Genomic DNA, 15,396 nt, shown 5'->3' with positions numbered 1-15,396 from the left:
GTGGGGAAGCCTGGCGTCCCAGGCTCATGGTTTGTCTCCGCCCCCTCATGGGTTTCTCGGGTACGCTTTAGTGTAACTTTCTAAGGCGAATCAGGAACCTTGGAATCCTTCCAGGAAATTCTGATCTGGGGCAAGTGGGGTCGCGCTATTGAATCAATCCGGGGAATCTGCGTTCTGTCCTAGTACGTGCAGATCCGGGGTGAGACCATTCAAAGAAGCAGATTGAGAGCTGCTCTCCAGTATAATGGAAGAACTACAACGAAGCTTTGATAAGCAAACCCCATTTGTGACTGTGCGTCCATCCTCTTTCCATATCCTCTAACCAGGCCAGAGTTTGTCGAAGTAAACATGGAAGAGAAGAAACATGCCACCGAGCACGTGAAACCTACCAGAATTGTCGAGAAACGATCATAAGAAGATGTAAGCGAAGTCACGAGGTCCGCCTTTCTCTTACCAAAATAGACTTAGTCTCCGCCTATTTCAAATCCCAAACAGGCAGGTGGACACGCTTGGGGCCAAACCTTGGGACTATCGGAGAAATCCCGGTGTTATGTGTTATACTCGAAAGATGTTACAGACAAGTTGTAAAAAGTGGAATAGGTGGAATAGGGGGTAGAGGCCACATGGTATTCATTGGATAGTTGTGAGAGTGGGCATTACCTATGAATAGACAACATATACGGAGTACAATGTACTGTTGAGAAAAAAAAAAATGAAAAATGAAAAATGAAAAATATAAAAAAAAAAAAAAAAAAAAAAACTGCCCCTTGAACAAGCCGAATCCCCCGCATTGGCCAAGGTTCTCACCCACTGCATATGTTTAAGTAAAACGGGTGCCGAGAAAACCCGTGGACTAGACTCTTTCTATCCCCATCCTTTTATCTTTTGCATGATCTTTCTTCTTTTCATGCACATCGAAGTTTTACCCCGCATCTGATTGTACATTTTATATCATGTTTATCGCGTTCAAGGCTCAGGACGGCGAGGAGGGGTTGCGGAACCCGAAGCATAAAAGGCGGAGTGAACGACTCAGCCGACGAGGATCCACACCGCGAGCCTGCACTTCGTGTCGTCGTCGCAAAATTAAATGTGATGGCGAGAAGCCCTGTGAAGCTTGTCGATGGTACAAGAAGCCAGAGCTGTGTGGCTACACAGGACCTCGAGCCGCGCAAAGGTAAAAAAAAGAAAATTGATAAAAGAAACCCAGGAGTTTTGACGATAAAACTGATTAAATTAGCCAGCCGGAGAAATTGACAATACCCTCGCCCGACTACAAAAGCACACTTGAAAGGCTTTTCCCGGACAGTGCCCCCGAAAACATCGCCCATTACTCAAGGGACAAATTGTTAGATTTGATGACCGTAGGCGGCGGGTCCCAATATTCTCAGCACCAAGACTCATCGATTGTTGCCGCGTCCCTCGACACTCACGACTCTGCACTGTCGGGGGAAATTCCTGGTCTGGAGTCACTACATACAATACCCGGAGAACAACTCGATGAAAATCACTGCCCCAGTGCCTCGGAATCAGTCGGACATATCTCAGACGACGTCAACGCCTTGTCCCTCTCGGCTCGGCACCCAACCTCCTATCTAGGCGTTTCGTCTATTCAGGCTGCATTGAAGGTCATTGCATGGCTCCATCCAGCAGTTAACTCATATTTTGCTCAGTCCTTATCTAAAGACCAAGGACCACAGCCAACCAACTCGTTGCCCCCGTCGCAAGCTACACCTCAACCTGACCCCCCACCCACGGAACATCGAATGCTAGATGCATACTTCATTAACTTCCAGCCATTTGCACCACTCATAGACGAGGAATCCTTTCGCACAACTTACTTACTCGGCCGTCGGAAGGATGATCGATGGCTTGCACTACTCAACATAGTTCTCGCGTTGGGAAATATTACAGCCGCAGGCGCAGATAACCATACCCATCATGTATATTTTGAGCGTTCAATGAATCACCTAAATCTACGTTCGCTCGGGAATCCTAGCCTTGAAGTCGTCCAGGCTCTAGGACTCATGGGTGGCTGGTACTGTCACTATACCAGCCAGCCGAATCTCGCGTACTCCCTTATGGGCGCGTCACTGCGGATGGCGGTTACTTTAGGCCTGCAGCGGGAACCTTCGGATATCCATTCGATACTCGATCCCAAGAAGTCCGGAATCCAGGAATTCAAACGTCGCGTCTGGTGGTCACTTTGCTGTTTGGAGACTTGGGGCCACGAAACGCTCGGCCGGCCAAGCATGGATTACTTTGGCCCGAGCATCACAGTCAATTTGCCTAGTCGGCTTGACAAGGTGCATATCCCCTGACCCATTTTTGAATCATTCCAGGTTCTCTTCTTAAATTAACTCTTGACAGGAATCATATTTCGAGGTCCTCCCCCTGACAGAAAATGTCCAATTTGTGAAAATTGCGTTAAAAATTCAAGAATCGTTGGCTGCACTACCAACCCTGTCGCATACCGAGATGTTCGATCTGGACTCACAGCTTGTTCGGTGGTGGCATGACCTGCCACCGGTCCTCAAGGATTACGAACCATGTCCCGAATCACTATATGCAGTGCGCACTGTGATGCGTTGGCGATTCTACAATCATCGCATGTTACTTTATCGCCCAACTCTACTCAACTACGCAATGCGACGAGTTCCCTTCATGGCCATCCGAGTTGAAGAACGCACTGCTATCCAGAAATGCCAGGAAATCGCAGCGATTTCCATCCAAGACATCTCCTCAACAACCCAACTGAATCAAATGATCGGCTGGAACGCGGTTTGGATGTTATTCCAAGCTACTATGGTTCCATTGATTTGTCTGGCCGCTGGCGTCGCAGACCACGATTCCGCTGTTTCATTCGAAACTTGTAAGACGCAGGTTGAAACAGCGATGTTGACCCTGGGCCGCATGAAACCTTACGGGCATACCGCGGGACGCTCCCTTGAGGTCATCTCGGGCATTCTGGAGTGTAATCTTCATGCTCCCAGGGCAGCGCCGCTGGATACAAGTGGAGACGGTCTCGACCCCCAAAATTTCCCTCCTCCGAATGCTTTCAACACCGGCCAACAAGTGGCTCGTGATCGTGTTTCAGATTGGACTGCGACATCCTTTGAGACACTGTCATCTCAGTACATGTGGGAGTACTTGAGTTGGGACCACAGCAACCTCTGGCCTGAGATTTTTGACCTCAATGACCAGAATGAAGATGCGTCAATGTCTTTCCTGAATTCCCATTCCCCTGCAGGGAATACGTGAGATTGTTGTCGCATTGCCTCCCATGTTTATAATGTTTATCGCACAAATGATACCAATCTGATCTGCATGATAATACATATCTATGTACGGAGAACCGTACTCGGTACCTGGCTTTATCATAATGATGAAATATAGACTAGAAGCATTTGCTCCGGTCACTCCGTACCCACTACCTCGTTTTTCATGCATCATGCCATCTTCTAGATTTCGTAATCGGATCGGCAGGACTATTGAATTTTTCAAGGGTCCACCTGATGAAGGGACATGTCTCAGATTAACCTCTTGCTGCAGGTGACTAGAGCCAATCAATTTTCGACCCACACGAGAAAATATTTTGGTAAATCTCGGTCTCTCGTGTGCTGTGGATGATCGTCAAATGATCGTCGGTGTTGATTGACTCGTGTTGAACCGCCATTTTAGTACATGCATACGTATGCGAAACTATTTATGGATTTGTTTGATATCAACCTGGAAGAGCAATTAGACATTTCCTTATTTGGATTTATATACCCAAAAATCCACTAATGTATCGTAATTGTGGAGAATGTTAGAAGTGACCCTTGAGCTTCGATGTTGTTCAATTAAAGGAATTCTATATACACCACCCCTATCGGAAGCCCGTGACTCTGCAAATACTTGAAATCCTATCTTTTTTTTCCCATGCTCCATCCAACTTCCCTACCTCCAACATGCGTTCCTCCATCTTTCCTATGGGGTAGATGGCTGCACGGCTACACCGTTACCGAATGTGGGATGTAGTGTCTCTGATGTAGAGGCTAAGTCATGGATCCAGGCATTCATTGTTTAGGTGACGTGATAGTTTGTACATAGGACATGCAGGTAGATAGCTTGGTGTCACCTCTACTAATATTTTACATTTATTTTCGTTCTACTACTTCTTAGATAGGAATGAGAGAAACCACGGCAATATCAATTGGATTCATAAGACAAAAGTGATCCACCCATCCCAAGTTTGTCATTCATATAGTCATGTTCTATTTTCAAATATGAGTATAACATTGGGCATTCCATAACATGAACATGGTAGAATATTCGTGACTTCTAAAAAAAAAAAACTAGAAAAGACTGTTGAATAAGCTATGCACCCTTAACTTCCACCACCTGATTTGCAGTCTCAGAGACCAAGACCTGCTGTGATTCCGTACTCTTCTTCCGAGGGTTGGGCGCATCAAAGATCTCCGTGAGTTCTTCGAGGGTTCGATTGTTCGTTTCAACAGCGAAGAAGTAGATAAATACTCCCTGGACGATGTTCCAGCCGGCCAAGATGATATATGTATGCCAGCCAATGACGTCGATAGCATTTCCGACTCCGAACTGGTTCACCAGCAAGGCAATATTGGTGAAGACAGAGTACATCGCCATACCCTTGGCACGGGTCTCGTATGAAAGACATTCGACGGCATACATGGCTTGCAATGGGGTCCAGCCGAAGCTGAAACAAGCACCGATCAAGAAGATAAACACAATAGAAGCAGTCGCTGCTCCTGTTTCCTTTGTCTTTGTGTACACTCCGGTTGTGGCTGCAAAACACGCAAAGCAGATCTTCATAATCAAAACGTTAGCGTAGAACATTGATAAAAGAAGAACCACGGGGGACGTATATACGTACAGTGCAAGCAATAGACGCGCCAATCATCATAGGTCTGCGTCGGAATTTGGGGCCCAAATAGCTTCCCAGATAGGCTAAGCCGGCAGAAAGAACTGTGTTGCCAAGATTGACGTCCAGCACTCGGGTTGGGTCAGTGATACCAGCTGTGGCTAAAAGTCCGCCAATGTAGTAGGTTGTGACACCAGCCTGCGCCCACTGACTCATAAAAGATGCGATAGCTACACACATGAGGCGCCATCTCGCCGCTTTTGTGTTAATGAGACCTCTAAAGTCCCAAGATTTCTTATCCGAGCCTTCCAGGTTGATCGCCTCTTCATATTCTCGGACCTGCAGATGAACATAGGCATTATCCCGGATACCCTCGCCATGATATTTGGTGATAACATCCCAGGCTTCCTCGCGGCGCCCATGGCTGTAGAGCCATCGAGGTGATTCGGGTATAAACCAAACAGTCAACACCACAATGCTGGACGAAATCAACTGACACCAAATGGGGATGCGCCACGCGAGCGAACTCTCGTATTTCAGACATCCACGACAAGCACCAGCAGCGGCAATAGCGCCGACGAAGTACTGGCAATTGTATAAACCGGTCAGAACGTCACGGTAGGCAGGATGGCTCATCTCGACGACGTAGGCGGGTGCGGCAGCGGAGGCCAAGGAATATCCCCACCCTGAGATATGTTAATAGTGTCGTCCAAAATGGGGCAAGGTGTAGACACATACCCAGGAAGAATCGACTGGCGAGCAATTGATCCATGTGGTTGGCAGTACCGCCGATAATTGTACCCAAGATGACAGCACAGGATCCAGTAAACATACCGCACCGTCGACCCCAAGTATCTAGGAACATTCCGACGAACGGCAGCGCGGAGACACCTCCGATGGTGTACATTCCCTGGATCAAGGAGGCTTTGGAACCGACCAAGCCGGAGCCGAAAGTTTCACGGAACTGGTGTATAGGAAGCAGAGCACCCATCAGGGAGCCATCAAATCCTGAACTAGTTAGCGAGAATTTTTCATCAAATATCAAGTGTCTTTCTCGTACCGTTTACGGCTGAGCAAAGGTATGCCACAGTCAAAAATAAATATAGCTTCCTCATCTGAACGCTCCAAGGGTTCGGGGGGTTCGTCCGTCTGGCGATGTCGAGAGCCAGTGAGCCCTGAACAGTCTCAACCTTGACACCCTCCTTGTGCTCCTGATGCATGGCGTCGGTGGCACCTTCCTTCTCAACTAATTGATCTGGATGTGTATTATCTGTCATGTTGAAAAGTTCCTGTTCTCCACGCTGGATATGATCCGCGAAAATACTGACTCAATTCATGGAGAAACAGATGGCTGTGGCATGATATTTATTGTTGTGACGGAGTTGCCTCTCTCTCCCTTGTCAGCATGAAATGGTACGTTTGTGAATGTCTCGGACATCCGTCCTTGGCTGAAACGGGATCCTGGTCAAATCTCTTGCCCTCCGTTCGTCCAATCATGAGAGGCCTTTCGGCTCCTCGGTGGGGATACGAGTTACCCCCGAACGAGTGATCGAAGCCGATCGCTCCCTACAAAACCGGGGTAACTCGTGCTCTCTACCGAAAATGACTCGGCTTCCTCCGCCTACTCCTCGACTAAAAAGGTAGTACTCCGCCTTTACTTCCCCGGATTGACGGCAATTTCGGCCCCAATATTGCGGACGTCTCCGTGAAAACGATTTTTGGGGGTTTGCGGGTTTGCGGGTTTGCAGATGTGGAGTCCGAGTCAGTCAAATGCCATGTGATTTCAATCTTGTACTATCCCGGCGATCTCGGCTATTTCCTTGTACAATCCCCTCTTAGTCAGAATTCTGTTAATGAATATCCTACCGATCTCTCTACACTAGTAATTTTTATGTTTTATTTCATCGGAATACTGCATTCTTTTTTCTAACTAAAACGAGTAGGACCAAATTGATAGCTAACAAACGTATTTCAGCAAGCCGGCCACACCACCTAGCCGGCCGCCCCAAAACACATACATAGTAAATGCGATAAACTACAACTTCATATCTCAACAACTACGTTTATATATGATTTAATTACCTATCGATAGCTATTGATAAGAATTTTGAATACTATATATCAATCTCAAGAGTATCGAAGAGGTACAGTAGTACGGGACAGAAAATTATAGTGCTAAAAGCCAGAAATATATATATCGCGATCACAGAGTTATATATATTTACCAAACTCCATAGAGAAGCTAGAAATTACCTAAAAAGCATTAGTCTATAAAGAATCTCTATGTAAACTGCCGTTGTTGAGATATCAAGGTATAATTTCTCGCATTTGTGTATGTTTTGGTATGGCCGGCTCGGTGATGAGACTACGTTAGATTATAGCATTCCGTACAAATCGATATAGCTGGTATATGCAATACACCGCGCTAGCAAATATTAGCGTGTTATTGGCAAAGCCACAATGACAGAATTCTGATTAGGGAGGGTATGTTTAGGATTTATACGGGAAGTACTATTACTTTCGAAGTAAACTTCAATAATTTATGAATTATCTAAAGAACGCGTTTTCTCACGTTTTTAAACGTGATATATAGACCTAACTAATAAATGATTTCGAACCCATTAAAATAATGAAATATTACCTCGGGATAAGGGCTAGAACGGGGTCTAACCATAGGGTAATTTAAAAGTGTCACGTTTTTCGGAATGCTTGTATTGTTTGGACCCCTCGGTGGGCCTAAGGACCGGGCCAAAAACCCTGCCCATTAGTGGGCTGGGGCGGGCCGGGCTTTGGGCTTTGCGGTCTACCCTTAACTGTTGTGGCAAAAGATACACACGGCCTAGGCTTATTCAAGTCTCACAACAGGAGTGAAATCAAAATCTACAAGGGTTGCCATGCGAAATCAGAGCCCATTTTTCTCTCACAGTACACTTGAGTAGTTAATCTCACGATCGTTTTCACTGGTGAGATACTCCTACAACAAAATTCCTCTATTTTCAAATTGTATCCATCTCACAACTAGAAAACTGGAAACTTCCATTATCACAGCCCTTATTTTAAAACGGTTGAAAAAACCTACTGACCTAAATAACGATAACCCAGCTGTGGGTCACTGTTACTTAGTCCCGTAATCTCCACAACCTGCTCATCGCCCGGGACAATATCTATAGCGCTGTCGCTGATCCGCACATTCTGCCGCTCCTCAAAGACAAGACATTTCACTGGCTTCTGTGAACTGATTACCAGGAGCTGCTTTCCAGCTGTAGCACCTGGCTGTGGCTTCACTTCCAGTCCACGATCAGAAAAGTCGAGGTACTTGAGCGGCTGTGGCCAATCAATGTCCCTGGACACAACCTGGCCATCTATCCATAGCCGTGCGGCCAGAACGTGTGGCTCAGACACGGCGACATGGTCGATGACCCCACTTGTGATGTCGGTGGTACCATTGGCTGAAATGGTGACGTTCTCAAAGATCGTCGGGGCGCTAAGGTCCTTACCGGTTTCCACAGATACGAATCGTAGCTCGACTGTTCCATGCACCGCTGCCTGTCGGCTGCTAGAAACCCACACCTGATAGGGGCTCTGTTTGGCTGGTTCTGCGTGCACCACACTCCAGTCGTGGTGTGCGCGTTGTACACCGACCGTTACGGGTTGCATAACTCGCTTAACTGTGTAATATGCAGGTTTGGGCTGCAGGAAGTAGTCCACAATTGCCCACGAGATCGTAGGCCAGCAGTCATTTAACTGCCATAGAAGCGCTCCACCACATTTTCGATCATCACCCCATTGGCGGCGCCATCCACGATATCCGAACATCATCGTCTCTGCCTGGATTACCTGTGTGAGGTAGATATACGTCTAATAGAGTGTGAGTAATTTCTTCTCTTCTTATACTTCAGTCGACCGTCATAAACAACACACCTCTAGATCAGTAGACATACGTAGGTTCTCCACTAAGTACGTCGCCAATCGCCTTTCGTGGCCATCGGCCTTGTTATGGAAGTCCATAACTTGAGACTGTGGGTGCTTGTCTTTCTCGTTTTCCAGGAAGTACTCGATCGTCGACATATGCGGGAAGCCTATCATCCCAAACTCGCTGTTAAAGCGGCCTCCCATGGTGTCAAAGATCTGATATTTCTCCTGCGTTCCATGCCACACTATAGAGCCATCAGCCACAATGTTCAATTAGAAAACCCCTTGGGATTCTCTTCGGGGATTGAATTGGCTGACCATTCCATTGATGTATATCTCCCACAGTAGGGTCGCTTGAGACTTTTCCATCGCCCCATGGACTTCCCGGATGGTAGAAAGTACTCGGCGAGTACTCAGATACCACTTCTGGTAGTAGCTTTTCGTAGATGTAGCGTGCCGGGAAGTCAGACTTTAACCAGCTGTCCGGGTCCTTATCTTCGTAGTTGTAAGTCAGTCCCTTCTCCTCCTGGACTTGATAATCTTCATTGTTGCCAACGTAGATCACTATTGAAGGACGGTGTCTCAATCGGCGGATGTTGAAGACTGTCTCCTGTCGTACCGACTCTAGTAGCTCGGGCCACACTGGGTAGTTGCCGCAACCGAACATAAAGTCTTGCCATACTAGCACGCCAAGCTCATCGCAAGCGTCATAGAAAGCATCGTCTTCGTAGATTCCGCCACCCCATACTCTGTTTCAAATTATTGTTAGCCGCCCTCTAATATGTAAGTTCTGTTCTAGCATACCTGGTCATCACCTGGCCACCGGCCACCATCAACTCGATCCACTTCCGGTATCGCTCTGCGCTGACACTAGGGAGGAGGTTATCGGCAGGGATCCAGCAGGAACCTCCACAGAAAATATCTGTTCCGTTGATTCGGAAAAAGAATGACTTCCCATGCTTATCTGGTTGCTGAATGACTTCGGCGGACCGAATGCCGAATTTCTTAGACACATTGTGTAGCTCGTTTCCATCGCATAAAAGTGATACTGACACTTCGTATAAGGTCTGAGAGCCGTAGCCATGTGGCCACCATAATTCGGGATTGTTGACTTGAAAAGTGGCTTGGGCACTTTTATCGTCGCTTATGGGGATATCCTGGCTTGTGATTTCGTGTCCACGTAGAGTCAAATGGAAGCGAGCGATATGGCGTTCCAAACTAACCGCATCAATTTTCGCAACTGCTGTAACGGTCGCAGTTTTATGGTCAGGAGCGAGGTGTGTCTGCGGCCATAGGTCCTCTACTCGGGCGGAGTAGATTTCCAATCGCACCTCACGCCAGATACCAGCTGTCATGATAACTGGCCCCCAATCCCAACCCCAATGGTATTGAGCCTTGCGCACGCCTAAGCGTGCTGGGTCCCCAAAAAGGCCGACCCATTTATGATTCGGGTCCTTATTGCGTAGCTCGGTCGCTTTGGTCTCGGCGCAATCGAATTCGATCTCTAGAACGTTTGTGCTGTTGGGTGACCCCATGGCCTCTGTTATATCCACACGGTAGCCTAGGAACATATTGTTAGCCCGGAGGATTGTCTCGCCGTTGAGCTTGACGGAGGCAAAAGTGTCCAGGCCATCGAACACCAGCGCGGCGGTTGCGCCAGCAGGGATTTCCGGTCGCTGAAAAACGTGTCGATACACCCATGCCTTCTTGTTGACCCAACGCGCCTTGAGTTCATTAAGGCCTAGGTGGGGATCATCGAGCCTACATAATAAAGAAACGTCAGTCAATGTCACATTCCAAGATTGTATGGTAGTGGGGTCCCCAACTTTTTGTTTGCAATTAGATCCTGCTGCACGGTTGAAGGCACTGCTGCCACGGGCATCCATGCACCCGGTGTCTCGTCGTCTCGATCCTTGAATGTCCATTCCGTGGACAGGACTTGCTTGAAAAAAGGCATTTTTGTGACTCAAATAGAACACAAATTTCTTGTTGATGTTTCACAGCCGGTTCAGTTAGGAGCAATTTCTGAGAGGGTGGAATGGGCCAATTTATATCGGCAGTGGGCACTTGAACGCGACTGGGTCCTTTTCTGTCCAGATCAAACCTTTCAGCTGTAAATTTGCAGAGAAAACATGCTTAACAGCACAGAATCATAGTCTTCTCGATACGATATCTTTAGAGGCTGCCAGACCACCGCTAATACCTCCTACCCCACCTGCAATGTAGATCGGCCGAAAATGTCACGCTGTGACCACTTCCATTCCGTCAAATTGCCTCTTTGAGCAGACAGTGGGCGGAAGTCCGATCAAAACAGGTAGTTCCGAAGAACTCCGCCTTTTGATAAGTTTTATAGTAGTGTCAGGTTCACACCTCTTTACCAAAGTGTAGACTCTATTCCAGTCTTAGCATTTAAACATCATCAACTAAATATAACAGCTCAGAAGAATGATGCCCTTGAGATCTTGAAATTGTGCGTGAACAGCCCGAAGATTGCGAACAGGACTCAACGCATGCCTGCCAACTTGGCAATTGAGCTTCTTAGACCTGGTCTTAAGGACTCCTTCAAACATTAGAAGCTCGATTCAACTAGCTATTGGATCCTTTTTGCAAGGGCAGTCGAGGAATGTTCAAAACGGCCCCAAATTGAGACGCATTGTTTTCCTCTGGGCAAATTCCCCCACCTACATATGGGCAGGACATACCCAGGGACATTGGTTTAGTGCTCTCACAAGACTACTCCTTACACGACTCCCCTACCGGCCTGGTGTCTTCAGCAAATCCGAGATTCTTAATACGATTTTGCACTTGTGAAATGATAACATCCTCGATGGACGTTAATTAATACATCAACAACAACAAATAGTAGAACTGACACTATGACCAGCGTTCCAAGCTCAAATTATTTGATTGTGATGGCAAAATTCTAGTGATTGTAGTCTTTAATAAGCCTTTATAAAAATCTTTAGCGATATTCTGTGTTCGAAGTCCTGCGATAAATTCTACATGTTGTTAGCGCGAATTATTACCCACAACAACCCTATTTTTAATTCATCCTTTCTTAAAGACGGTCTCTTGCCAATCTATATAAGATAACGCGCATGTATATATATCGCTAGAATTGTGAGAAAGTAGTTTAGAGAATATGGGGTTATTATACTAAATATTAGATCAATTAAAATCTCTACTTAATTGGCTAACTATTAGTATTGAATACATATATTTAAATCTTTGGTAGTATAAAAATATAAATTTGAAAGTGGTTATATATATTTTACGGGGTGCGGGTAAGACTTGACTCTGTCGCAGGACTTGGGATCCTAGAGAGACAGAAGGTGTGTTTATATTAGAACAATAGCCTAACGTTGGAAGGTCCAATCGGTCCCAGGGGGAACATACCATCCGCAGGCCCCATCCCTGAGCCCCAAAGGTTATCATTGGAACCAGTTAGGACTACGGTGTTGATATATAGAATCTAGGTGCATTGGTAAGGGTCAATCATCTAAGTTGCTATCCTAGGTATTCTAAAAATTTGACTTGAACTGGGAACTACTTTGCCCCTTTGACTGTTCAATATCCTCATCAGATTCATCTTATAGCGAGGAGAACCACTTGGCATTTATTATCCTCTTGCTCGGCTCTCCGCCAGAGGGAATGCTTAGACATGGAAGCCAAAGCTAGCGATATTTCAATGACGTTGGTACTTCGCTTGCAAATACGCTAGCGCCTTAAAGTTTATCTTGCTAATCATCAAACTAGCCAATTTAAGTTTCCCGGTCTAATTCCGAAAGAGTGAGGATTTGAAAGAAGGCCTACGTTTATTAAAGGGGACAAGAGGTAGTTGTTTTTGGGTTCTATCTCGAGACTATTACGATGGCGGCCAGAGGATGGAGGAACTACAGAGGAACTACTCTTTGATCCCTAGCTTCAAGCGTAGTTATGCGTTAGAAGAAGTAAAAGAAATTTTATTAGAGTGAAAGAATCAGTGCAGTGAATTCATAGTAGGAGAAGTATTAGATTCTATAGGCTCGTCTTTGTTCAACAGTCCCATATCTACTCATAACCAACCATGTACCTAAACATCTCCCTTTCTGGACCCTCCTCTTCTCAAACAACTTCAGATCAAAAAGAAATAAAAATGCGTTGGATGGTATTGCCAACGATAATGGCTCCCGATGTTGGCGTAGAAAGCGAGAATGGCGCAAAGGAGTAAGCACCTTCGTGGTTGGTATCGCACAATTTTCTTTAACGGCTGCACTAGCTAGAGAGAGTCGACTTCGGTACGTATAAAATCAATATTCGTGGCTCGTTATGGGCTATCAATAGTGCACGAGAAAAGATATAGCCTGTTCTCATTTCTTATCTAATGGAGCCTGAAGTATAGCCCTGCTCAGTCTAGCAAGCCGTCACCGAGTTCCCTGCCTTTGGTTGCACCTGGAATTGCTCTGTTGAAATTCCTCGTTTTTCATTCATTAAAATCTTTTATTGCAGGGTCACATATAGAAAGCTGATAAATTAACATTTTTATGCTACGTTAAGTACATCTAAGAACACTTTAGGGGAAAACTTGAAACGCCAGGTTATCCATGGACATGTAGTTAGATGCCTACAGTTGTATTACGTAAGGCTGCCTATTTGAGTTCACAGTGGGCGGAAATCCGATCGAAACAGGTAATTCCGAAGAAACTCCGCTCAAGTGTGGGTCCTGCTGACCTTGGAACCTTCCAAAGATAAAAAATTCGGATAGTACATGTATCGATTAGGTACGGAGTACGGAGTACTATTTGACCTAACGCCTTATCCTTTCTCCATATCATTTAGATATGTAGTCTCATAAGCATCCTCCTTAAATCCATCTTTGGGTCCCGTGTTGTCAACATCCTCGTTCAATTATGAGGCAACATCTCCTTCGAGCTATACTTGAAAGTTTGAGACTAGTGTAGTACCTGAAACTACGTCCACATTAACATCCATCTTAATATAGAAAGATCCGCGCGGCAAATAGGAAGAAAAATGGGGAAAATGGGGTTGTGTCTCGATATCTGCCAAGTTCACAGAAAATGCAAATGAACTTTCAATTTACTACGAACCAACTCCTGAAACAAGTTGATCATTTCCAATTTTCACACGGGAAGACACAGCAATTCAATCATACCATTCATATTGCTTCAGATGCCAAACTACGCATAGCTACCATTATAAAAGGAAGCCGCTGGTCTCGAAATTTTTAAAACATCACAAATCTACCAACCGAACCAACCGAACCAACCAGCAAACAATTCATTCTTTTTGTCTATTTGCAAGATGCAGCTCCTCTCCATTTTCTCGACTTTGGCATTCGTGTCTTCTGTGATCGCAGCTGATCGGGGCCAGTCCACCATTGCTGGGCTCGGGGCTCGTAAGCAGGAGATCTTGAAAGCTGGTGGCAACACTCGTGACTTGGCTATTTCGATGCTGGAGACGTGAGTTTACTTCTTTGGTCTTTGGGATACCACCGCTGACAAGTACTAGCAACAACATGAACACCGATTACACTTATGGTGTGTCCAAACCTTGGCCGGCGAAACGAGTGGCGGTGCTAACATTCATACTTTAGGTGATGGAAAGTCTGGTGACGGTACCAACTTCGGCATTTTCAAGCAGAATTGGTACATGCTAAGACATTCTGCATCTGAATTCCTGAACAACACCGTCGACCAGGTCTCTGATGGTGCCATTCTCAAGTAAGTTCTGGTGTGGTTTATAAGGCGGGATATATTTGTCTAATGCTCGATCGCTAGTGAGAATCTGGAGAAGGACATCCAAGCCCGTCACGAGGGTGAGAAGCACTTCGGGTATGAGACCTGGTTTAGTGGCCACCGCAACGGAGAATCAGGTGTCATCAAGCCGGGCACCCAGGACATCAAGGGTGAGTTTTATCTGATATCATCCTCTATTTCACGGACCGCTCGGCTGACTTCGTTGACAGACTACATGAATGGCGTGGCATGGATTCAGCAGCAGATTGAGAGTGATGAGAAGTACCAGAGCGACGATACTCGCTTCTGGGTTAATGTTAAGGCCATCTAGACACATTGGTGGAGACCTTGTGGCAGACATTCAGCTACACACCGGAATAAGGCTTTCCGCTGTATACTACGGGTTGTGCTTCGCAGCCGTGACCCACATCCCTTGGGACCGTTGACATTCCTTTTACTCACCCACTCGGGCGATATTGTATTTACAATCCTGTTATCTGAGCTTTAGTTGTGAAGTATTCGCACGAATACACTCCTTTAACAAAACTTTATTGTTCCTAGTGCGGGATAATATTGGGTTATATATGTTCTCATCTGCATACGTCATGTCTGATTTTGGTTTGGAAACGGGGCTTCCCGTCCCCTCGGCCGTTTTTGAGCCGATCATTCTGTAGGGCCAATACCAGCGCCTTTAGCACCTAAGCGCCTAGGCTGAATGCGGGTGATATGTTTTAACTTCGTTGGAAATAGCGGGGAATGGCGGGGAATATGACGGCGGGCATATGTCCCAATAATGCCCTCTCGTTAGGGAAGTATTCCCCGGCTGCGGTGATAATGTTGACTTGGCGATCACCTCCCAAATATCTCGTTTTT

General features: G+C 46.1%; 4 protein-coding genes across 4 annotated transcripts; 2 read left to right on the top strand and 2 right to left on the bottom strand.

The window, feature by feature from the left end:
- Positions 1-953: 953 nt before the first annotated feature.
- Positions 954-3,258, top strand: N7537_011755 (Zn(II)2Cys6 transcription factor; the record flags this gene model as incomplete). Its single annotated transcript, XM_056902809.1, has 3 exons — positions 954-1,174; positions 1,238-2,303; positions 2,368-3,258. 3 exons carry the CDS (start codon positions 954-956, stop codon positions 3,256-3,258), a joined length of 2,178 nt encoding a protein of 725 aa, XP_056748096.1.
- Positions 3,259-4,356: 1,098 nt separating this feature from the next.
- N7537_011754 (uncharacterized protein) lies at positions 4,357-6,153 on the bottom strand (the record flags this gene model as incomplete). Its single annotated transcript, XM_056902808.1, has 4 exons — positions 4,357-4,821; positions 4,889-5,562; positions 5,615-5,884; positions 5,937-6,153. The coding sequence occupies 4 exons, from the start codon at positions 6,151-6,153 to the stop codon at positions 4,357-4,359; spliced, it is 1,626 nt and encodes a 541-aa protein (XP_056748095.1).
- A 1,798-nt stretch (positions 6,154-7,951) lies between these two features.
- Positions 7,952-10,745, bottom strand: N7537_011753 (beta-mannosidase; the record flags this gene model as incomplete). The annotated part of the gene is made up of 5 exons (XM_056902807.1): positions 7,952-8,734; positions 8,798-9,033; positions 9,107-9,537; positions 9,593-10,549; positions 10,615-10,745. 5 exons carry the CDS (start codon positions 10,743-10,745, stop codon positions 7,952-7,954), a joined length of 2,538 nt encoding a protein of 845 aa, XP_056748094.1.
- Positions 10,746-14,089: 3,344 nt separating this feature from the next.
- On the top strand, positions 14,090-14,854 carry N7537_011752 (uncharacterized protein; the record flags this gene model as incomplete). The annotated part of the gene is made up of 5 exons (XM_056902806.1): positions 14,090-14,247; positions 14,297-14,325; positions 14,382-14,508; positions 14,566-14,693; positions 14,754-14,854. The coding sequence occupies 5 exons, from the start codon at positions 14,090-14,092 to the stop codon at positions 14,852-14,854; spliced, it is 543 nt and encodes a 180-aa protein (XP_056748093.1).
- Between the last annotated feature and the right edge of the window lie 542 nt (positions 14,855-15,396).

Source organism: Penicillium hordei (genome assembly GCF_028827395.1).
Source record: "Penicillium hordei strain IBT 12815 chromosome Unknown utg000006l_segment0_segment0, whole genome shotgun sequence".
NCBI classification, from domain to species: domain Eukaryota; kingdom Fungi; phylum Ascomycota; class Eurotiomycetes; order Eurotiales; family Aspergillaceae; genus Penicillium; species Penicillium hordei.
This window is presented reverse-complemented; position numbering and strand designations above follow the sequence as displayed.